Source organism: Mytilus edulis, chromosome 1 (assembly GCF_963676685.1).
Source record: "Mytilus edulis chromosome 1, xbMytEdul2.2, whole genome shotgun sequence".
NCBI classification, from domain to species: domain Eukaryota; kingdom Metazoa; phylum Mollusca; class Bivalvia; order Mytilida; family Mytilidae; genus Mytilus; species Mytilus edulis.
The window spans coordinates 60,632,815-60,658,897 of NC_092344.1; the positions used below are offsets into that span (position 1 = coordinate 60,632,815).

General features: G+C 31.6%; 2 protein-coding genes across 4 annotated transcripts in view; both read right to left on the bottom strand.

Annotated features, from left to right (window-relative positions):
* Nucleotides 1-2,349: 2,349 nt before the first annotated feature.
* On the bottom strand, nt 2,350-6,938 carry LOC139486156 (putative amidohydrolase YtcJ). 2 transcript variants are annotated; one of them, XM_071270923.1, is made up of 3 exons: nt 6,737-6,938; nt 5,778-5,973; nt 2,350-3,991 (listed from the first exon to the last, which is right to left on the bottom strand). In XM_071270923.1, exons 2-3 carry the CDS (start codon nt 5,953-5,955, stop codon nt 2,460-2,462), a joined length of 1,710 nt encoding a protein of 569 aa, XP_071127024.1. In that variant the 5' UTR covers nt 5,956-5,973; nt 6,737-6,938; the 3' UTR covers nt 2,350-2,459. The 2 variants fall into 2 exon arrangements, with proteins under 2 accessions (XP_071127024.1, XP_071127013.1); XM_071270912.1 differs by having other exon boundaries at nt 6,728-6,798.
* Nucleotides 6,939-14,932: 7,994 nt separating this feature from the next.
* The window catches only part of LOC139486159 (potassium voltage-gated channel protein Shaw-like), a 50,418-nt gene continuing 39,267 nt past the window's right edge, over nt 14,933-26,083 (bottom strand). The window contains exons 2-4 of one of the 2 annotated variants that reach the window (XM_071270937.1): nt 26,061-26,081; nt 24,534-24,799; nt 14,933-21,971 (exon numbers count right to left, since the gene is read on the bottom strand). In XM_071270937.1, coding sequence (XP_071127038.1) covers nt 20,823-21,971; nt 24,534-24,799; nt 26,061-26,081 — 1,436 coding nt within the window. In that variant the 3' untranslated portion in view covers nt 14,933-20,822. The remainder of the gene's footprint in view (nt 21,972-24,533; nt 24,800-26,060; nt 26,082-26,083) is intronic. The other variant, XM_071270946.1, reaches the window with a different exon arrangement.

Genomic DNA, 26,083 nt, shown 5'->3' on the forward strand with positions numbered 1-26,083 from the left:
AGCCTTGGCTCACACCGAACAAAAAGCTATAAAGGGCCTCAAAATTACTAGTGTAAAACTGTTCAAATGGGAAAACCAACAGTCTAATAGACAACAGAAAATTGATGCCTTTATTTATCTACCTCACAACTTAATTTGGTAATTTTATAGATAAATATGATACATGTATCTTTCGATTAAGACCTGTCGTATAATGCTTAAATAGTACATAGTTTTTTACACTTTGAACAATTTCTACATCAATCTTCCTTATAACTAAAAAGATATAAAAGGATTCATGCTCTGTAGGTTTTTGTATGAGAAAAAAGTAAAATCACAAAAATTCCAATCACTGAGGAATATTAAAACGGAAAATCCCTAATCAAATAGCAAATCAAAAGTTCAAACACATCAAACGAAGTGATACTAACTGTTTAGGTTATAACACCATAGCCAGATTGCAGGGACCAACCACCACTGGGACGTTGCCACTGCTTGTAGACATTTTACCTCTGTAGGTATTATTGGTCAAGTATATTCAGCTTTTTGTTGACATGACATATTAATGACATGGTCATTATCTGAAAAGTTACTGTTTATGAAAAGTTGAATTTAGTTGAAACAGTAAGGTTGTATAACCCAAGGCAAAGATTGCCATAACTTTAGTTGACATACAACGTTTTAAAATTTGTCGGTTTTTAATGCTTTTCAACTTTGTTTTTCATTTTGTCTTACACCAATTTTGAATAGAGTGCCACTAAAGAGTCTCATGTAGACGAAACTCGCATATGATGTAACTCCATGTTTGGTATCGTTGATAAATTAATTTATAGTTAAAACCCTCTACTAACGGATGCTAGACGTTTCGGACACACAGCAAGTTTGGTAACAGTCGTTTTGTCATACTGCCAGATCGCGCTTACTTAAAACAAAATGTAAGAAAATTACAAAATCAGTCCTTATCCCACCCAAGACATCACCACCAGTTTTTGTTGGGATTCGTGTTGCTCAGTCGTTAGTTTTCTGTGTTATGTTTAGTGTGCTGTTGTTTGTTGGTATTTTTCCTTTTAAGGCATGGCAAGCTTATATGTCAACTTATATTCGACTAATGAGTTTGAATGCCTTTCTGGTATCTTTTGTCTCTTTTTATATTAACACCAAATCCAAATTTCAAGGGAAAAGATTAATCTCACTATTTGGCATGTAAACCCAAACGAAAAAAGGAATCATAATTATTGCAGATACATAATACAACTGTATTATATATGTCTCTGATTATAGTTAACATTACATACATAATCTGATATGAAGATTTAGTAGAAGAAAAAAGAGGTGATAAATTGCATAGTATGAAACGGAACGCAATGGCATATATAGAAAAATTCGTGACTTAAGGTGGTATCTAAGACTACAGGGAGATAACTCTGTAAAATCAGCAGAACGTTTTAATGACGATGTGTTGTTAAGGGAATATTAAGCATCTCAACGATCAAAATAAGTGTTTGTCAAACTGCTATATAACCAGTGTAATTTTTCTGATTAAACGATTGGTTCAAATATTTTGAATTTTTTACATTTTTGTTAAAGGATCAAAGTAAATACTGTGTCAAAATTTTATGAAAATTAAACGAGCCAAATTAATTTTAGTAAAAGTGTTGGGTACCACCTTAAACCGATTGAAGCTCGATAAGTATTGTATACATGCAAAGAATAAATAATTTACATAGGAAGGTGAATTTATCACATGGAACATCTAGGAGATATCGTGAAAACGCAGTTGTCTAGACATTGTCTGAGACTACTTTCAAGTGTTATAATAATGTCTTACATTGAAACAAAATTGTCGGGAAGACCAACATTATCTTGCCGTGGAACTATTACCTATACACTAATATTTACCGTAACAATTTGACTCCACCTGGTGATATAAATTTTGACAATAAATGTCACTTCAGTGATTCTCGAGGCCAAAGAGAAATGAAAGTTATAAACCACCTAACGCAAATATTAAAGATTAATACAATCGAAACGAACCAAAATTATAGCAATTATTTACCAAGTATTCAATTTTCTGTTGTCTATAACATATATGCTTGGTGTAAGGATTTGGAATATAATGTACAATTTCCAATAAATATAATTATAAATCTTGGTTTTACTCTTTTTTCACAGACTAAGCACACAGGTTTTGCTCACATTTTCCGAATTTATTCGGTTCAATTCCAATATGGAAATGGAAACACTGAAACATGTGAAAGCTATAAAAACATGAAAATTGTACTAAGCGAAACATCTAGAAACATAAATTATACATCTATATTTTATTTTACAAAATAAGGCCTTAAACATGAGTGCAGGATAACTAAGGGCGGTGCGATGCGTTTGACACTCAGTCTGATATAGGAAAAATCACATCATGGATTTTTTAACAATACTTTTGAATTACGCCCCTTTGACCCTCATTGAACACTGATAAAGTTTCAAAAACTTGCACATTTGGGATATTTTCCTTTGTGTCTGTAAATTATATCTCCTCGAAGGACTGTCATTTTGATTTTGATTTTACTAATCTTTGAACTGGGTATTTTCATTACATCACTATCGATCACAACAAAATCAGCTTCTTTTCCATTTTCTAACGATCCAACAATATTTTCCTGTCGCATGGCATATGCACCATTTATTGTGTACATTTCTATAGCTTGTTTTATTGCAACTGACTGATGGCCCCTTTCGACTGCATGCTGAATACCGATAAAAGGATTCAGGTCACTGACATCCCAGTCACTACTTAAGGTCACTGTGGCGCCAGTGTCTGCAACACTTTTAACCGGAACAAAATTTTCAGCTCGTTCCGTTCCGACAACCGATTCTGTGCTGTGTCTTCCACAAGGAAGCGTGTAATCACCAGACACTTGGAAGTCGGCTACAACCCCAAGATCCTTAAATCTACCCAAATCCCCCTCGTCTATAAGTTCTAAATGTGTCATTCGATGACGTGTATTGTTTTCTTTTGTATTTTCTATGGCATTTAGAACCTCATGTACAGCTCGGTCACCAATAGCATGTATATGAAAATCAAATTGTTTTTCGTCTGAAAAATGTTGCAAACTCTTGATATATTTTTCTATCCGAGCCTGTGTGAAATAGTTCATCCCAATATTTTCCTCAAGACCTTTAAGGTGAAGTTTCTTTATGTATGGTTTAAAAACAGCTGCTGTAGTATTATCAAGTAACCCATCAGCATACATTTTTATTTGATTTTGTCGTAGAAGACAGTTATCGTCACAGTGGTACCCAGTATGTAGCTCTTTCAAATTATCAATTTGTTCTTCATCGCACATATGGGAATACACCCAAAATCCCAAAATAGCTCTGACTGTGAGCTTTTTGTCAGCACATGCTTTCTGCCAAGCTTTATGATGTTCTTGCTTCCAATACACTCTTGCATCGCAAAGAGAAGTAATGCCATATTTTTTAATTTGATCTAAGGCATACATCAAACCTTCATAGTTATATTTTTCCATTTTTGCTGAAGGCGCCATGGCAATATCCATGATTTCTATGCCTTCATTTTCAAATAAAATTCCATTTGGTTCCTCAGTGCCCTTTTCTCTCATTATAATACCACCTTCTCGGTCGACAGTTTGGCTATTAATACCAGCCAATGATAAAGCTCGAGTATTTACCCAAACAGAATGTGAGGTTTCTTCCATCATGATAGCTGGTTTATTAGGAACAGCTTCATCTAATATTTTCCTAGGAGATCTTCCACCACTTTCAATATGTTTTAACATCATTTCGATTGAATATCCATGCCCAAGAACCCAGTTAGTCCCTTTCTGTTTTGGTGCCTGTTTCTTTATAAGACCGATCATATCTTCCGGGGAAAGGTCGCGCGGCAATTCACAGGTTCCGCCAACCTCTGAACCTGACTCAAGTGGATGCATATGGACGTCATGAATACCAGGGAGAACAGTAGCTCCATCTAGATCGTACATCTCATATTCACCTGCAAATTATGAAATAGCATTAATTGTCTCAAACTATGGCCACCACCTGAACCAAGGATTATACATCGCAAGTACTTTCAATATAAAGTTTTCATAACTGCACGTATGAAATTGATGCTCCCTAAACATTATAATAATACAGAGACACCCGAGTTATCTCTACAATCTATATACATTTTCAAAGGAATACATAATGCTGGTGTAGATTTATTCCCCCGAGGGTATCACCAGACCAGTAGTCAGCACTTCTGCATGTGCTGACTTAAGTTATCATTGATATGTTCATAATAATAAATTAACTGTTAACAAAAACTTTGAATTTTTGAAATATTAAGGCTTTTCTTCCTTAGGAATAGATTACCTTAGCTGTATTTGACAAAACTTTTAGGAATTTTTAGTCTTCAATGCTCTTTAACTTCGTACTTTATTTGGACTTTTAAACATTTTTGGATTCGAGCGTCACTGATGAGTCTTCGTAGACGATTTATTTCCCCGAGGGTATCACCAGCCCAGTAGTCAGCACTGCTGTGTTGACTTCAGTTATCATTGATATGTTCATAATGATAAATTAACTGTTAACAAAACTTTGAATTTTTGAAATACTAAGATTTTTCTACCTCAGGAATAGATTACCTTAGCTGTATTTGGCAAAACTTATAGGAATTTTTAGTCTTCAATGCACTTCAACTTCGTACTTTATTTGGTCTTTTAAACATTTTTGGATTCGAGCGTCACTGATGAGTCTTTTGTAGATGAGACGCGCGTCTGGCGTAAATATAAAATTTGAATCCTGGTATCTATGATGAGTTTTTATCTGATCTTATCAAGGAAATATAAAAGTTTGTATGAAGAAAACAAAAAGTGATCCAACAGATTCTTTCGAGCTAAAGTATATACCATAGCCCTTTCTAATATGTCAGTTCAGAGGAACAAATGACAAATATTACAACAAAAAGTAAAACTACAATAACATTGAGAATGGGAACGGGGAATGTGTCAAAGAGTCAAAACCCCGACCAAACAGCATATTAACACAGCCCAAGAGCAACACAGCGAGAAAGTCTCGCACTCGGAGGCGGGCTTGAGCTGGCCCCTAAACAAAAACGTGTCTAGTTTTGATTTCTATATGCTTACCCAATTTGTTTTTTTTCCGAGAACATTAAATGTAATCTTTTTTTTCTATTATATTTCTTCTGTGAGTTATTTATGAATGTTGCTCAGTGAGCAGATATTTACTTTGCTTCTTTCGTGAAAGTTTCTACATGTACTTGTTTTCATCCGACTTCAATATTGATTTATGGTCATGAGTGTTGCCTTTGAGAGCAAACTTGTTGTAATAAAAAAATGAACAACACCAAAATCATAGAAAAAAACCCATATAATTGTAATTTCATCAACACTTATATTAATTAAGGAATGACTGTAATAATTTTTCTGTCTATGAAGAAATAACATAAAAAAATTTGGTGCACACTGAATAACGCGCGTAGCGGGTTATTTAACAGTGTGCACCACATTTTTTATGTTATTTCGAATAGACAGAAAAAATAATACAGTGACTCATTTCTTATAATTTAATTCTAAATTCCATTTTAAACCGTAGAAAACCATGAAAAAACGTGGATGACGTCACGGTCACATGACTAAATTATGTCTATGGGCTCATAACAAAATAACGTCAGCCAATCAGAAGACGCGTTACATCCAAAATTAAATTAATCTTATTTGTTGGCTGTGGACCGATATGCAGACTAATCAACGGATTTAAGAAATAAGTGTTCCTACCTGATTTGTAGAAATTCTTTGCCTCCTCGTCAGAGCCAACATAAATAATAATACCACCTTGCACTACCATAGCCTTCTTAGGCTGTCTTTCCCATTCTGAACTCGCCACTGTATAAATGTTTCCATTTAGATAAATGGCTCCTCCAGAGGATTGCCTGGACGACTTAAAGGACGCCATTAGAAAGAAGGTTTATATCTATATTTGAAAACGAGAAAGTGATTCATAGTTAGTTGTTTGTATAAGAATGTTTAATTTAATTTTCCATCTTATACTTAACTGTCTATCTTATCTCAGTATATTATGTACGAAAAAAATATATAAAATGTAAAGTTTTTTTGCCATATGCATTAGATAAGAGACTTCCCGATTAAAATTTTCCATGGAGTTCTTTTTATTTTTTTTGGATTGGATTTTCTGATGAAGGTAATCGAAAAAAAAACACTTCGTATACAGCAGTGTTTTGTAATTTTCATCATAGTACGTTTTGCATTACTATAATAATTACTGATCTAAGGTTACAAGTCCTTACCAAGTACAAATCAAGCAGTTATTGATTATTTGTTCTTTCAATAAGCTGACGTAAACCAATAATGTATTCTCTTGTACTTGATATAAGTTCAAAAAAGCTGCAATTGTTAATTCCTATTACAGTTGTATTGCGATTTATAAATGAAATCTATAATTTCGGCACTTACACTTATTAAAAAGAGTATGTTTAAATTTCTGGTTAACTTAAAATATATATATAGCCGTTAATACTGCATATGAATATGGTCTGATAACATATTTAGCACAATATGACATGCCTTACATAGATTTTTATAAATACATATTCACTGAAAGTTTGTATAAGCTAATATCAAAGATAAAGTTAACACCGTTTCATCATCTTGATCTACGGTCGCTGTTTTATATATAATACTTGACATGTGTGAGTGTGTGTACTTACACAAGCTACCTGTTGTTTACTGTTAGATGGTTAATGTTCCGGATCTTGAATCTAGTTTGAGGTCACATGGAAGATATATGATTTAGACGTATTTTGTCGACTGATGTTACATTTAACTGGTATTTTACTTCCATTATCATGTTATAAAAGTAAAAACGAGATATTGACAATATATTAACTTTTGTCCGACTGTATCATTTTTTTAAACTTTACCCTTTTAAAGATATATTTTAAAAGCTATGAGATCTCGTATGAGATATACATTTAAAACCGCACTAGCTATCAAATTCGTGTTCACCGATTTCACTTAAATTTTCATATTCGACTAATAACATACTAAAACGTATATCCAAATGAAAAAGTCTAAAATAAATAATTTACAATGCAAACACTCAAATTATGTATCAGAATTTTGCATTCACTAGTATTTTAGTGTAGATGCAACCTAATTAAACACCGAGGCGACCTTCTGAGATTGCCGATGTTTATATAACCCGTTGTAAATATAACTAAGATATGAATAGATAGCGAACTTGTGCAATTGGATTTTTCGAGCCCTTTTTTATTTCATATTATAGGTTAAAACAAAATGTTAATTAACGTTTTGACCTGTATAAGAGTAAGTTTTTACAGAACGAATCAGTCAATCAAATGGGTTTACTCTTTTTTCACTTTCAACGTTGTTGAATGTTGACATTCTTTGGTCCTTTTACTAGCTGATCATGCATAGTTCAAGCGTAAACCATCTATACGGATTTAATGAGCTCGAAATTTTCACTTGCAAGTAAATGTCCCTTCTACTAATATCTCAATAATAAATATTTGAAATTAAATACTGTATTAAGATTACCTTACCATTTCATAACAATTCATTAGCAATGTTTCTTTGCTTATTTTGGCAAAACTGAACCAAACTGGTTGCTAAAAGCGAATTTTTACTTCACTATCTCAATTTCATTTATGATTGAACACATAAAATCATATTTCATATTTTCTATATCTCGTAGCTAGTGCACCTTCAAGAATGACTGTCTAATTGACCGGGTTGAATAATTTAACTAGTGCAGTGGTCAGTTATTTGGTCAGTATAGGTCTATACTATAACTTTCTCCAATATCAGTTTAGAAATTTATGGTTTATTCATACTCCCTCAAACAAAGTTTTTACCAGATTTACTTGGTTATCATTTTTTTCCACTTTCGATTATATAGCTCTTTACTGCTTCGGTTGTTATACTTTCTTGGCTTTAACAAGTGTTTTTGCCCTACTGATGAAGGTAAATTCAGAAAGCGCCTCAGCCGCATACAATATACAATGATTCTTATATTGGATTGTCAATCTAATGGAATTTAATGCGACTGTCATACAAGTGAGAGGTTTAGCTAGCTGTACAACAAGGCTTAATTTCCCGTGTTCTATAAAAAAGAAATGCATGTTCCAAGTCAAAAATATGACAATTGTTTTCCATTTGTTGATGTGTTTGAGCGTTAAATTTTGCCAATTGGTGATAATGAAGAACTTTCCGTTTTGAATTAACATTGGAGTTCGGTATTTTTCGTGTTACTTCTTACTATGACTTCTAATTTATAAATATTTAGTGATATAATTCTTATAGACGGTTGTATTATTTCCTGTCATTTGAGCTAAGCATGAAAGTGTTTTCAATATCGTATGCAAATATACGAATCGCACTAATGTTTAGCACCGGTGGTGCGCTTCTGTTTTTACTACGGTCCTTTGAAAGTACCCAATTTGGATGATTTTCCCATTCTTCATCAATTATTACCCATTTTGGGCTATTATCGTGAAAAAACTCACAGTTCCACATTTAAACTTGTTTTCATACTCTCAATAAAGATGAAGTTGACCAATCTGAATAAATTCAACTAAAACAAAACTATAGGCAGGTGTTAATATAAGAAAGTTTTATCATATTTTGATGCTTTTTCGTGTCAAATTTGTAAATTTGTCATTTTTCTCTTTTTAAAGAACAAAATGTATATTATTTCAACTTCCTTTTTATATATGATTGAAACAAATAAACAAATACAAATCTAAGAAATTTAAAAAGAAAAAGTTATATGGGATGTTTTTGTTTCTGGTAAAATCATTTTTTTGTACCCTTCACCTATTTTTCTCAAAATTTCAGCTAAAAAGACTGACTTGATTAGTAATAAATTTGAAAATTTCATTATTCAAAAACTACTTATTGGAAATACACAATTCTTTCACATAGTTAATTTTGATTATGATAACTACCAAATTCATTCCTATTTTCCACTTGTATGACATGTTTTGGAAATAATTCCACAACGAGATTTCAATGAGACTGAATGAGACTGAAACTTCAGAAGAATACATCCTTAAGTAATCAAAATTTGTACCTTGAATTTGGTTTTGTCATGGATTTTTTTGTATAGTTCAAATTATCACGTTGATTCGTCTTCACTTGGTATCTTTGGTGAAAGAAAATTTCATCCATTTGTTCTATTTTGACTTCTGTCTCAATACTTTTTTCATTCAGTACTCGTTTTGACGTTATCGTTTTTCTTTTTTAATTTCTTTTTTCATTTTTGTATGTACTCTGTAGCCTAAGTCTATGACTTCAACGTTCTTTTTTTGTTCACCTAAACTTTAGTTTGGTAAATCAATGATAAATGTACTAATGTAGGTACAAGGCCTGCCAAGTTCCAAGTGTCATGTCATTAACAAAAATCCCAAATTTGGAAGCTCTTGCATTTGTTAGTCCTAAATGTTTTTAGAAGTTTAGTTCATCTACTTTTATTGTGACGTCCATTTTCTCTGTACAAGTACATATGTTTATTTATGGTTCTGCTGAAGCTAATCTCCGTGTGCGTCATACTCGCTGTGTTGAAGAACTATTGGTGGCCTTGGTAGTAATCTGCCCTTTTATCAGGTTGTTGTCACAATCCCCATTTCAATACTTAATTTTATGATAAAGATGATTGATTTCTCAGTTTACAACGTATTTGTTACGTTTAATTTGAAAATGCGTTTTTCAACAAACAATCGGCGTTTCTACCAAAACCAACTGTGCTCCTATTCTTGTTCATTGTTCCTTTATTCATATGAGGTTTAATTCATACATGAGCTTCTTATAAAGAATAAAAAGAAGTTAACATTGATCTTTAACTTCACGTTCCGCTATGTAGACGATTTCCTCTCACTATACATAACTCACAGTTTTGGTGACTATGTTAAAGGAATCTTTTCCATAGAGCTTGAACTAAAATATACAACATATACAGTTAAGGTTGCCCCATATCTTAACTTACTTATGAAAATAGACAATTACATTACAACAGAAGATATTTCGAGTTGGGATATTTCCATTCCTATGCGGCAATATTTCAACATGGGCTGCATATTATTAGTTACATAGTGTATTAGTGACCTAATATGAAATATACGGGGTGAGTAATTTCATATGGGGTGAAAGCGAAACATTATATTAGGTCACTAACACACTATGTAACTAATTTATCTTACCGACTATCTTTATTTGTTGAATTAAGACTAGAGTTGTCTCATTTGCTATCATACAAAATCTTCTTATTTCTATATTAAAGTGTTCAAGTGTTTAATTTAAAGAACCTTCTTCAATTGTTCTGCACTAAAAAAATAATGCAAACAACTATTTATTATCAACAACCTTGATATAACAATATTTAACAGAACTTTCAATACTTTGGAATAATCAAACAGTGCCAAATTCGTAAATCCTTTACTAACCATGTATTGAATTAAGCCCCGCCTCCCTACTTACCTAATATTGAATATACACGGTCTCCACGAGGTCGCTTTTAACCAATCATATTCCTAGAAATGTATAGGAGTATATCTCACCTTAAATACAATATTGCAGAATAATAATCGTTTTATCGTTTTTTGATAAATTGTGTAGCGTTGCTGCTTTGACGTTTGACTTTTTAAACCAAGATTTCCAAGTGTTGAAGTTTAAATCAGTCTTTCGAAAATGTATGAACATCATCACGAGTTGCTATTGGTTTACCGTTTTGGAATAGATGATTACGGAAATGTCCCTACTGCCGTAACAACAGATATCATATACCATAAACGGGACATCAACACATAACACTTATCACTGAATTTGTACTTCCTTAAAAAAAAATGGGTAACAATTGTATTGAAAAGCGAAAATCGAGTGCATTTTTTTTATGTAAGGGCGTGTTTCTGGTGTATAGTTTGTCTTTAAAACGTACAAAGCAAGAGTATTTTATATATCATCTCGCTTCAGACTCTATCATTTTTATATATCAAATCTACAGATTGACTTTATAACATAAACAAATCACTGTACGAAAAGATGAAACATATGGGTCAAGTGAAATACCTATCTAATGAATCACAAAAAATAGTAGGTGTGTTCGAATAGCTATTGTTTTTACTAAAAGTACTTGACGACAGCCTTTTAAGTTGGATGATGAAAATGCATATCTTCGAAAAAATATATTTGTTTGTGTATGATAACTAGGGATTATAATCCTCAACCACTGAAAATTCTTAGTCTGCCCTTCAACAAAATATTTAATTAGATTTTTTTTAAATGTTTAAGAATTTTCGAAAAATTCAACCTGACAACCGATCAGACAAAAGTTTTAAGTTGAATCAATGCATATATGATCATTAATTAATGCTCATTAGCTAATAGATACATTTGTCTTTTAAAATACAACTGACATATAAGGATTGTAATGGTGCTACATGGATAAATTTATCGGTTTTCAAGAGCAAAATTGGCAGCGCGTCATCCCTACAACGTTTTTCATTTCTACGATTGTGAAAATGAACTGGTGTAATTGGGAGATTATTTTGACGAAGTAGAATCCTGACTGATTTTTGGCACAACTTTTTGGAATTTTGAACCTCAATGCTCTTCAACTTGGTTGGCTTTATAACTATTTTGATATGAGCGTTTCTGATGAGTCTTATGTAGACGAAACGCGCGTCCGGCGTACTCAATAATAATCCTGGTACTTTTGATAACTACTTCAACACTAAGACATTTACTAAGTAAATATGACATGTTAGTGGTAGCACCGAAAAGTACCCGATGAAAGGATGCTGGTTTGATAATTTAGTATGGAGAGACAAGACATATTTATTAGGTAAAATTGGAAATTGAACTAGCTTTCAGTAATAGGAAGTACTCTAAGATCGGGAGCTGTATATATACTTAGTACTGATCGATTAGTAAACCAATGTTTAACTAATTTGCGCGATATGTACAATGTTGTAACTTCTTTTTAACATAATAACTTTAATCTGGCAGTTGTTTTTTTAAATTTTGAACAGTTTCACATTGATTAATTATAACGTTTTTATAGCTTGCGATACGGTAAGCGTTTTGCTGATTCTTGAAGATCGTAGCTGTAGTTGTTTACTTTCTTGTCTGTGATCGTTGGTATATATTTGTCTCAATTGCAATCATACCAGTTTTATTTATTCTAATACCACATTTATTTTTGACATAGATGGTGACAGAAAAAGTTTCGAAGAAATCATTTTAGTATTTAGAATATTTTCAAGAGGATCAACTCTCTGTAGTTTTATAGAAGAAACAAAAACTCGTATAGATTTATTTGTATATAAATGATGTATCCATGAGATATGTATTTCATATGCAGTTATTGCATCCTTGAAATGAAAAGAAAAAAAACTAATCCTGATTCTTCATTTCGAATATCATTTGTAAATTTCCCTTTTGTCCCTTTGATATCTTTTTTATATTTTGTTTGGTGCGATTAATAGTCACAAAACGAAGAACATCAATGAAAAACAACTTGTTAGCGAAACTTGAAGTTAAACGGTCACTCATTCTGCTTTCTTCATAAGAGGTCAATGAAAGTCGTCTGTCTAATACGAATAAAGGCAAACCTTGACAAGAAGAGGAAAACAATTGGTCATCATATGAATACCAATAGATAGTTTAAAACAAAGAATGTTGCCTTGAAAAAGATAAATATTGCCAACTTATCAACTCAAGCTTCGTGAAGATAAATGGCATGTTTACTGATTTTGAAATGGTACAAATCAAGATGAAGCAAGAGATTGTGACATCGCATTATACCGAAAGGAGGAAAAACGATCGCGTTGACATGGTTAGCATCAGCTGCTATGTATGTAGCACCTACCATGCAAATCCAATGTCAGTCAAAATGATGTAATCGGGAATAGAACACACTCAATAAATATACATATTAGACGACAGTTCTGGAAGGTTAAAGACAACTTTATTCTTAATCAGAATGTTCCCAAAAAGTATATTTTGTCTATATTAGAGTTATTACCTAGGTTTGTACTTATATGAGTAATCTGCTTACCCTACTTGAGTGCATGCGATCCTCTAGTGTTTTGTTAAGTTCGTGTTTTCATTCTCTATTTTTCTATGTTGTGTTTTGTAAACTGTATTGTGTGTTGTCTTTTACTGCTTTTTTGCCATGGCGTTGTCAATTTATTTTTGACTTATGAGTCTGAATGTCCCTTTTGTAGGATTTCCCTTGCGTCGTCTTAGTCTATATAAAACATTTATATGTATTTATGTATAGGATGAAAACGTCAAATATTGTAATATTTTCAATAAGGATAGTATATTTTGTTAATTAAATACTAGTACTTCGTATACAAATAGTAATCAAAGGTACAAGGCTTATAATTTAATACGCCAGACGCGCGTTTTTGTTTCCGGTCATGATACATGTAAATAATCTTATTTTATGAAGAACAATAATAATTTCAACAACAAATGCATCGAAGGTGATATCATCAAAACGCTGATGTTTTTATCGACAGCAAGTTTTTTGAGTTTAGTGCATTGATATGCACATTAACTTGCAGCTTGATTGGAGAGCTTAAAGCCAAATTTAGGGGACGACCATTTGATATTCTGGGGGGGGGGGGGGGGGGGGGGCAGGAGGATTTTGAAAATAAATAACTCAGCCTTGATAATCACAAAAATAAATGATTTGTTCTGTGGTAGTTTGAAAATAAATTACCTGACTTGCAATGTATTGAAAATAAATAACTCAGCAGGTCTAATCTAAAGTATGAGATGGCACCAGATTCTTCATAAATTCAACTTTTTTCCCTAAAAAAATCGGGAAACAATTCCCAAATTTTTTGATAACAAAAGTATAAATATTATTTAAATATACTTGAAATATCTGAAAATTGGTTTCATTTAATTTGAGGTATATTGTCTCAGGAAACCTGACCTCACTTCTATTTTAACAGGACCGTAACTACATGTAGGTAATTTCAAAACCAAACGCTTGTCTCCATATCAAATCGTGTTTACCGCCTTGCAAGAAGAAAGTTCTGTTTTCCCTCAGACTTATAGTCCTGATTTTTCGGGATCAATGTTTCTTATTTATTTGTCTTTTGTTCATTGATTGCCCTTCTGTATTCTGTTAGTGTTGCATTCCTTTTGTAATCTAGTAATTTTGTTATGAACCTGATCATGAGTTTTGAAAAAAAAACAGCAGCCACAGACTTAACTGTGTGACTTCCATTTTTGCTTTATCATGCACATTGGTCTTTTGATGTTGTCCCTAGAAACTTCAGTCTTACACTGAATTTATACATTTTGCTTTGAGACCAAAATAAATATTGTCAAAAAATTATTAAAACAAAACTTCATTTTCAGATTATGAAAGGGTCTTCGGAACTCCCAGAAAGCATGATTTTGCACCCCTTGTTCTATAGCTTCTTGAGCCTTCAGTGGTTCAAAACCCTTCATAATGACTTGACTATACTATATGTATTATTTATAATAAACAAATCATTTAAAAATTATATGCTTTCGAATATCAAAAATATAGTTGTGAAAATGAATAATCAGTCCCTTTCTTTAATGAAAATGAAAATCTTGCTTCGATAGTGCAGAAAGTGTATAATATGTCCTCTTAGTTTACAAAAATTAATGTGTTGTTGTCTTTTTATTCGTGGGATAGTAGTTTTCATAGGTTTTGTGGATACATGTATAAGTAAATCATGAATTTTAATGTTCAATGTAGAATAAAACTATCTACAGACTAATTTGCAGACGTTTGTTAAACCACGCAATGAGATATAAACACCAAAATAGAAATGTTCCTTAATCCAATTTAAATATTGGTACCTACATTATTAAATGATCTATAAATATAAAAAATAAATACCAAATACCATATTGTAAAATTTATTAACAAAATGTGTTTAACCAGCATCTGGTGAAAAGACAATATCACACTTGCGGCAAAAAATGAACTGATAAGGAAAATACTTTAAAAAATATCTAAGTTCATTTTATTTTGTTTAAAAGAACCTGCCATTTAAAATCCCAAGATAAACTATTTTAAAATGTTGATTCGATCATGTAATGAGGAATGTCCCCCTGGAAGCTTTCGCCACTCTTTTACCGCAATTACTATCTTGAAACAAAACATCTCGTAGCAAGACAAATATTTGAGTTCTGTCATTTTAGATACCGTTATATGAATCACAAATTTAAATCACAAAGTGAGACAGTGTTTGCAGTTTGGAATAGTTTCAGGAAGTATCAGGCCTTAATGCAAATATTTATTCGAAGTTAAAAAAAAAATTAATAGTTATATGTTACCGACTTATGTCTGAACAAGAATTGAAGTATGGTATTTGCTTGATTTATAATTCAGAATACAATGGGCATCAAAGTGCCATAGTATAGCAATTCAACATATGAGCTGGGTTGGATTGACATCGACGTTATGCAATAGCATGTATATACGTTCATATATACGAAAAACTTTAACCAGATATCATATATGGAAAACAGAACGTGATCAAATTAACATATCTATGAATATTATAAATCTCCCCAAAAGAGGCGTGGTTTGAGAAACAGCTGTATATACAAAGTGCAACCTTTAGACTTTTTATAGAGTTTTTTCAATCCGAAATAGGTTAAAAGATGTATTTATATTAATTTGCATAAGATCGATTTCTGTTTAACGCAGCTCATATAAAGGTGATAAGGAATGATATAAACTTTGATGTTTTCAATGAAAATTTCCGTTCTAGCTCGCATCAATCCCAGTAAGACTTTTTAAATACCAGGGAAAAAAACTCCCCACAGGACCTTTATAAAGATAAAATGAACTTAGTACAAAACATTGTATGTAACATCGATACGCCCATTTTAATACACAATATAAATTAGTAAACAAAAAGGATTAAGATTAAGGAAAGAAGAATGCAGTCCCAAAATAGATGTTGAAACCCAAGGTTAACAACACTCATACGTAAAACCTAATAAATCATTTAGAATTCAATTCATGAACCAATGCTTATAATTACGTGTTAATATAAAGAAGAAGTTCCTCTAATTTCCTTTGTATTGAAAACGATCAAAAAACATTAAACTGAGTCAATTGACAGACACAAAGATTTTCGAAACAATCGTGTGTAAAAATGGGCGACACTATAAAAATGGCTTCCTCAAAGCAACAGTGTCAACAAGCAAAACATATTTTTTTACAGGTTGCATAGTATACCGTGTGTGCATGATTATTTACATTCTTTCCAATCACAGACAAAAATTGAAAAACAAACATACACAAATATAAAAAAAAGTATCTGACATTTGGCAAATAACATAGTGTGGTAGAATGTTTTATATTAAAAGATGCAACAATACATAACAATTACAATAGTGTGTGATAATTCTCGATTTTTATCATTAAATGCATTTTTTTGGGATTTAAAGTCCAAACCATCAGAATAAAGTTATTGTTAGGCGAACGAACTATGCATGGTACGGTGGACAGAGTACATACTTTACTCCTGTCCTACAGTACGATTATGCGTTAATGTAAGGGATTGTCTTTTACCATTTGTATTTGAAAAAAACCATCAAGGAATATACATTCAATTTTAAATAAAGCAGCTTCTTCATTCGAAATAAATGTTTGCCAAATGATTGCTATCTACTTTTAGACTTCTTTTTGTTTTAATTACACTTTCATGAAAATAACTGTTTAATATATGTTGACTGTTTAAGATTGAAGTTATTTCAAAGTACCCATTGGTGGCTTTCGGCTGTTGTTTGCTCCGTGGTCGGGTTTTTGGCGCTTTGACACATTCCCCATTTCTATTCTCAATTTTACTTATTACAGCAAATAATTGATATGATAGGTGCTATTTTGAAATTCTTGCAATTTGAAGGACAAATGTCCTATGTGTAAAGTATATGTGCACATTCCTAGCTATTACTATTGATTATAAAACAACTATGTATCAAACAGTAATCTAACAAGTTGGTAGAATCTATTACACATGATCGTGAAATGCCGTAAAAAATCAATCTCAAAATATTAAAAAAAACACATATTATAGCAGATCATATGTGTGTTAAAGAATTCAAGTTCTGGTACCTATTAAAGGCAATAGTTATTTGCTCGTAAGATCTTATTTATAACAGCATATATTTTATGATATATTGAAGTTGAGGAAAATGAGAGACGTAGTTTCGGGTATATTATAATATGAAATGTTATCGGATATTAAAAAAGCATATATAAAAATTACTTTGTATATAGTATGCCTCGTTTGGCATAACTGATGGTATTTTCCTTGCCTGCCTCTGGTCATAAAGACATAACATTTCTTTCCTGAGTAACTTAGTTAGGATATGGACGACCTGTGATGTCTTTTAATGTCCAAGCTAGTAGATCTTTTGTATTATCTACCCTTAGCCGACTTTAGCAAACTTTAATTTATAAGGACCAAAGCATTTTTCTGAACGATATTATAAATGAATCTCTTAAATCTCTAGGTCAATGACAATTTAAAATTTATTTTGCAGACAGTTGCTGTCAACAAATGGAATGCTTCATGAAGTTTTATGTTTGTTCATGATATCTAGATGTGAAAGAGTTATCAGAAGGAACACATATGACTGACTTTTTGATATTTACCAATGCCCATGAAACTATTTGTTTCAAATGAGATAGCCAAGTGGGTTTCAATACAGCAGCTTTTTTTTCGTAGCGTGAAATAAGGAAAAAAGAAAGTAGAGTGAAACAAGCAGTGATTGTTCAAATGTATAACAGTTGAGCGACACAATTCATTGAATAACTTTTATTGCACCCATCTATAAGACACTGCTTTACCATGTATCATTATCTGTATTTTCAATATCCATTCATTTAGTCAATAACGAATGGTTCTTTTCATAGAGGAATAAAAGAGGGACGAAAAATATCAAAGGGACAGTCAAACTCATAAATCGAAAATAAACTGACAACGCCATGGCTAAAAATGAAAAGGACAAACAGACAAACAATAGTACACATGACATAACATAGAAAACTAAAGAATAAACAACACGAACCCCACCAAAAACTAAGGGTGATCTCACGTGCTCCGGAAAGGTAAGCATATTCTGCTCCACATGTGACACCCGTATAATGTTAGCTGTATCAATTCTAGTAACAGGAAAAAAAATTATTATCTTTGGATCTTGAATATATATTGATAACGGAAGACATATAAACTAACAAGTACTAACCAAGACCAAATAATCTACCAAAAAACGTACAAATGACACCCCATTTTCTGAATAAAATGAATATATATTCGACACTTTAGTTCCATAACTTTTGACAAAGCAAACAAATAAAAGAATATAAAAAAATAACAATAATAATGATATTATTAAGAAACGAAAATAGAGAAAGATAATTATTTTAAAAATCACTTCGTCCGATCCTGTCATAAATCATGAAAGACAGGTGAAATACTTGTAAATGGTATATGTTATGTATAGCTGCGTGATGATGGGTGCAATAAAGTTCTTTACTCAGTGACTTAGAAAAAATTACTCGACTATAAAACTGAAATTAAGGAAATGACATATACCTGTACATATATGGACGACAACAACGAATATATACTTTGGAATGACTGAATCAATTACAACAGAAAAAGTGATTTTGACATGAATTGATGAAGTATATAAAAAAAATCAGTTTTTGCTATTCATGTGCATTCCACATGACAAATGCTTTAACAACAAAATTACTAAAGTCAAACATCCTTTACATTGTTGATAAAGTATGACCCATTTCACCTGTTACTGTTTCACTTACAGGTTAAAATTCAGGAAATGGGTAAAATCGTTTAGTTTTATCATATATTCTTATTCAGCAGTTACAGTATTATAATATTTACATCACATGTTCACATTTCCATTTAAGAATTTAAAATTTTTACCTGCATTTGCTTTTATTTAAATGAAAAACTATAATTATGCTTCCGTTAGATTTCTTTACGTTTTGTTTAGGAATTTCTGTCGTTTTTCCTTGTTGTCTTAAAACTCAGAATTTGCTAAAAACTGAAATATAGCTTCATCATTTGAATTTTTCTTTGTCTTTTCTAAATTAGTTATATGTGTTGAAATGTGAACATTATCGCATGTTTTTAGGAGTCCATCCATAATTGTCAACCATTTTCCAAAATGTACAAAACATACACTTTTTTCAGACCTCCTACCCTCCTTCAAAAAGTGTACATCAATCATATCAGATTTCCAGACTAGAATCAATCATTCTTCATAAAAAAAAAAAGATCTTGTCTATTATAGTTTAGTTTAATATAGAAATTTGCATTGAAAATAACCTGAAACATGTCTGACTGTTTTATTTTTCTTTTTCTTTAGCGTACGGTAAAAAAGTTTATTTTCTAACTCCCTCCTCAAAGTGTACGTTTTGTACACTTTGGAAAATGGTTGACAATTATGGATGACTCCTTAAACTTTAAATGGTGTAAATTATTTCTAAAAAATCGAAGATTCTTTAATTTTATTCGTTGAATACATTAAGGACAAATCGATAAGATGATTTGAAGATTTTGTTCATTCTAGAACCTAGAAAATTTAAAACCAGCTGTACAGGGTGTCTTATCTAAAGAATAAGGAAATTATTCTAACTATAAGACACTTGAAAAATTGCATAAACATATCAAGATAGAATGTGTGTACCAAAAATAGAATTTATAATTATAAAGAAAACATAACAAAAATGTATAATGCAACTGAGGATCATGGATGTTAAGTTTCCTTTTTTTACACATTAAATAACAATATAGTTTAATACTGTATAATAAAAAAAAGTGAACCAATTAGAACTATTTCAAAAAGTAAACGGCTGAAATGCATAGTATGTATTGTACGAAAATTAAAAAAAAAAATGGCAACACAAATGTTGATAAAAGATTCGTGTTCCAATACACACTACATATCATATTTTCATTAATAAATACAGCAACACAAACTAATCATTAGCCTAGTCTTAAGACAGGACTCCAACCTTTTCACAAATAAAAAAGATCAATCGTACTGTATTGGAAATTTTGTATTTCATTGAGTGATTTAGCAGCAATAAAAGGACAGCAATATGCAAACAAAAGAGTTTGAAAGATGAGTTTCATGTGTGGAGAGCAGCAAACGAAGATATATATAAATCATGCTTCATTTAGATTTCCTTATATCCAATGACTTTTAAATGTAACAAATCTGAAAAAAATATTTTTTTATGGAATTAATTAGTACCATGTTTAAGATATAGAATGCAAGGAAAAATGGGGAAAATGAAGAGAAAGGAGTCCAGTTCTAAGCTACAACCAGCAACAATGTCAAATTTAGTTTTACATGTAGTACATAAATCGATTGAGCAAAATGGAAGCCAATTGTGATAAGTATTCAAATACATTGATTTTACTAAACTCATATTATTTATATACATATGTTTAAGAAATTAGATTTAGCATCACTTTTACTCATCTGTTTGTCTAAAATTATGTATTTTCGAAAACATATTTGTAATGATGAATAAAAAAGCAAATTAAAAATGCCATCTAGAGAACAATCAATGATGGAGTATAAATGTCAAACATGTACTCGGTGCATATAAACAAATGTTTAAAAGTGTTTGAAAGACCTACAGGCGGCAGCAAATGAAGTTTGACTTTATTGAAAAGTGCAAAGTCATTTTAAATAAAGAATGTCTGAAGTGTATTTGAGCAACATCATACATTATCAAGACTTGTTATAAGAGTTCATCTCACATATATCGTCTATAGAGCCTCTATCATATGTTACACCATCATCGGACCTGGCTTTATTACTATTTGTTCTTGTCATTTCGAAATCATTTTCCTCTCTCTGAGAAGGTAAATTTGACATAGAATTCGATTCTGCAATGAAACCCATGGGTGAATATTTAAGCTGTTTTTTCTTGTAAGAAATTTTTCTGAGGACTGAAGTTCCATTCATATACGTTTCTAAAACAAGCGACCCATTTGACGGTTTTCTATCTTCAATAGTATGATCACAACCTCCTTCTGCGTAACTTGGAAGCGACAATGTGTCTTGTGATCCAGAATTTTGACTTCCGTCTGAATCCGAGCCACGTGACCGAACATGAGTATAAAACAAGGTGAAATTGTTTGAGATTACGGGAATAGTTAACGCTATCATCAAAACACCAGATACAGCACAACACGCACCAACTACATAACCATATACTGTAACCGGATATACATCGCCATATCCGACCGTCGTCATGGTAATCAGTGCCCACCAAAATCCCATGGGAATCGTAGTGAATTTTTCACCAGGTGTCGTTAAATCTTGTAGCTCTGCATAGTAAATGATCGATGCGAAGACTAGCATTCCAATTAATAAGAAAATGGCAAGCATGAATAATTCCTGTACGCTAGCTTTCAAAGCATATATTAATATTTTTAGTGCTTGATAATGCTTTACAAGATGAAAAATCCTGAACATTCTGGCAATACGTAGTATGAACATGATCTGAATGATAAATTGTTCATTCATATAGCACGAACGCATTTCAGATGTGCTGAAAATCAGTTGCATATACAACGGAACAAGTGCTAATAAGTCAATTATGTTCATCATCGAACGAACAAAACTTAATTTATTCGGAGCAAATATAAATCGTACTATCAACTCTATTGTGAAGAAAACGGTACAGATTAAATCTAGTTTTTCTAATGCTGGATGTTGCGTCATAATTTGAACAAGTTGTTTTTTCTCCCCATTGCAGTCGATGGTTTGGTTTGTTTTCGTGTGGTTTTTTGTTGGTTGTAGTTGTGGTAAAGTCTCTAAGGTAAACCCTAAGATCGAGGTGACTACAAAGAGTAATGATATCACTCCATATATCTGAAAGATCAAAATAAAAAAGATTAACTGAACAGTTTACAAATTAGAAATAAAGATAGTTCATTGATTTTGAACTCTCGCGTGGAAAGAAGAAGATGAATCAAAATAAAGATTTGAATTTATTATTCTGAGGTCCTATCATATATATATATATATGTCCTATTAGGAGCACGAACATCATACATAGTGTTCAGAAAGAACATTAAAAACACCGTATCGGCCAAGATTAATGCAGGTATTGTCTTAAACACTAAAATGCCGAGTAGAGACGAGTTGACTCGGTCAAATACCCACACAACCAATCGATTCCAATCGAGTTTTTATCTCGTTTTTGCATCTTTTAGCATTTATAGCACGTTTATCGATATGAGTTAATGTTTGTACAACTCAATATAGAATTGAGAATGGAAATGGAGAATATGTCAAAGAAACCATGGACATAGAGATGTTAGGTATGTTAAACAGGAGTTTCTAAGCTTTAAGCCTTAAAAGAGCTTAGTGAATTTATTACACAACCTTTATTTGGCGCTGCAAATTGAAAAAAAAAATTCTTCTAGCCTTTCTAAATGATTTTGTTTAGATAAATGAAAATAGTTTGATTAGGAATGGACACGTTTATGTATTTTCTGATGTATGATTTTGCTTGGTATAAATGTTGAAACCATATAAGTTTATGTTTGTACGACATAATGTTAAATTGAGAATTGAAATGGGGAATTTGACAGAGAGACAATGGACATAGAGATGTAATATATGTAAAGCAGGAGTTCTAGAATTTAAGCTTTAAAAGAGCTTGGTAGTATATCTCTTATTGAATAGATATGTCAACAACCATTATTTTGCGCTGCAAGATGAAAAAATAAATAAAATTAATCTAGCCTTTCTAAATGATTTTCTTTTGATAAATGAATAGTTTGATAAAAAATGGACACGTTTTATGTATTTTTATAAATATGTTTTTGCTTGATATGGATGTAAACATTGATTTTATAAAAAATTTGCAATCAGCAATTTTTTTAGTGTGTGTATGTGTTAATGAAATTACTGTGCGTCTTTTCAAACGTTATTCTTTTCGCGAATTACCAATCATCCAGCTATCTGTGTTTACTATTCTGATAAAGACATACTTCTTATGAAACGAAGAATATCCTATTTAGAACGTGTTAATAGCGAATGGTGTTTAAAAGTCATATGTTTTTTTATGTGTAATCTGTACGATTTTAATGTTTGAAGTTAGATTAAAAACAAACCGGACATATATATAATATAGTTAATTGCTATTAATTAGTATTGCAATGTGCATTGTGTTTAAATGTAATATCAGTATTTAGTTCTATAATAATCTTAAATCAATCCTATTTCTATATTATTTTTTAGATATAATTTTTCAAATATGACGTCATTTTTGTGCTGTTTCATAAATTCAAATGTCTGCGTGACGTAATATTGTGCCTTTTCACCACTTCGTATGTGACGTCATTGTTATGACTTTTTGCGTTCAGAGCTGGACTGAGTCGGGTGTGTCTATTTTCTGTGTTGGTTTTCAATGTATTATGTATTCGGGTTTTGTTTTCTGTAATTAGTTAAGACGTCAGTTTTATCATGTAAATCTTTTATATTCATTTGATAAAATTTACTGTTTGCAATAGCAGAATTGTTCTATATAATAAGGAGGTTCTTATCACAAGCAGAAAACCCTAGCCGTATTTGGCACAACCTTTTTCAACTTTTGATCCTCAGAGCTGAACAACTTTGTACCCCCCCTTTTTTTTTTTGACTTTCGAACTTTTATATCTGGGCGTCACTGGTAAGTCTTGTTTGGACGAGGCGCGTTTTTGACGTAGTGAATTTTAAACCTGATGCCTTTTGTTATCTATTATTCATGTGTTTCTTTGCCTAATACGTTCTCCTATTTATTTGTATTGTTGTCCTGTATTATTATATTGTCATTTTAATGTTATATTTAACAATGCCATCAAAGTGGGAGGTTTGGCATGCCACAAAACCAGGTTCAACCCACCATTTTTTCTTTAAAAATGTCCTGTACCAAGTCAGAAAAATGGCCATTGTTATATCATAGTTCGTTTCTGTGTGTGTAACATTTTTACGTTGTATTTTGTGTGTGTCGTTTGTTTTCTCCTATATTTGAGGGTGAATTCACATTACTATAAGACGTGTCACGGTACTTTTCTATCCCAAATTCATGTATTTGGTATTGATGTTATATTGGTTATTCTCATCGGATTTTGTCTAATGCTTAGTCCGTTGCTGTGTGTGTTACATTTTAATGTTGTGTCGTTGTTCTCCTCTAATATTTAATGCGTTTCCTTCAGTTTTAGTTAGTTACCCTGATTTTGTTTTTTGTCCATAGATTTATCAGTTTTGAACAGCGGTATACTACTGTTGTCTTGCCTTTATTTTAACGGCTCTCAGTCTTCAGAATCCAATCTTCCATTTCTTTCATACGAAAGGCAAAAAAGACAGCTTACATCCTTTAAGATAAAGAATATAACCTACAGTGGAACAGATAAAATAAGACTAAATTGGACATTGTTAACATACCATTGCCTTTCGTGACGTCCTTGGATGTTCTAAAATTAACCAGACTTTCATTTGAAATCTTCTCCATCCTTCGTAATCATCCAGATTTATATATATTTGCTCTTTTTTTAAGCTCTTGTTAAAAGAGTCCAGGATTCGTTTGTTTTCTATGTATGATCTGTAATGCCGCCAGCAGCATGATTTGATATGCAGTTCACTTATTTGCCAGAAATCTAACTCTCTCTTTACCACTGCTCCACATACTTCCAGCGGAACATGTAGCTCACCTGAAAAAAATTGATTATAAATGAATGTTTATTTTAAAATATTGCGTATAGGGGGAAATATATAGAAACGCATTTACTACATTCTATATATTTTGCAAATTTACTACCCGATTTTCATGTAACAACAACTATATTTTTTGCATTTGACTATAACAACCCAATCCATTCACAAGCTCAAAGAACCTTCTTAAATATGAGTATAATTCAAATGATTGTGGTTAAGTTTCGATCTGTTCACCCGAATCTCTTCTCATGAGAATGATAAACATGGTTAATGCAACCCACATATTCTCGAGAGTAATCAGGTTTTATTCCACCCTACAAACTATATCAATATTATGAACTACACTCGTACTACTAGTACGAATAGTTCGCTTCGATTGTCCGAATAAAAAATTGACAGAAAAAAGTGTTGATACCAGATACCACATTCTAATAAAAGTTTTTATTAGTGGCTTGTCCATCATTTTATCAAATCAACAATGCCAAACTCGGGAATTCTCAATTTCTCCTTAGCAATATTAAAAATTCCAAAACATAGCAATGTTACGATTGAAATCATTGTTTATAAAGATTTGTATAATTTTACTAAAGAATAACAAGTTTATAACATTAAGATCTTCAAATTAAAAATGAAATGAACCAGTTGTAATGAAACATGCATAACAACAAGACAGTTTGAAAAATGGATCTTATAAAATTTTCAAAAGCAGTTTCCATGCATGTTGACATGTGAAATTTTGAAAATAAAATTACAGCATAGAAAAATTAACAAAGGGTATATAATATAGAAAAACGTTGCAAGAAGAAAATATCGTTTAAACTCTTTATAAACAATGACTTTGTTCGTTTGAACATAAATGTTTTCCTATTAAGGTACGATTCGAAATAGTTACAAAATGTGACTGAAACTATTGACAAGGAATAGTTTAAACTCGTTAAGTAACACAATGTGAATTTCTAAGGTAAGGATTCATAAAAGGTCTAATATCATTCACTAATGGAACGGTGATATTGTGCGAAGGTATTAGTAAGTTAATTCTAAATGTGAATACACAAATTTTCATCTCATCTTCCAGCAAACCAACTATCTTATCTTTCAGCTTCAATATACATTTTAATATTTAACTGAAATCGATTTAAAATCTAAAAAGAGTGAAGAAATTACACATTTAAACTGTGAGATATAATTTCTGATAGTGAGGCACTGTGAAAATAACAAGTATAGAAGCAGAACATGCTCAGAAGAACATACACTTACCGTTCTCTTTCGATCTTTCTTCT

Bases quoted from the DNA above. Each gene is read 5' to 3' on its own strand.
- LOC139486156 (XM_071270923.1), bottom strand. From the start codon at position 5,955: ATGGCGTCCTTTAAGTCGTCCAGGCAATCCTCTGGAGGAGCCATTTAT. The intron at 3,992-5,777 runs GTAGGAACACTT...CATAATTTGCAG, and splicing joins AAAGAATTTCTACAAATCAG to GTGAATATGAGATGTACGAT.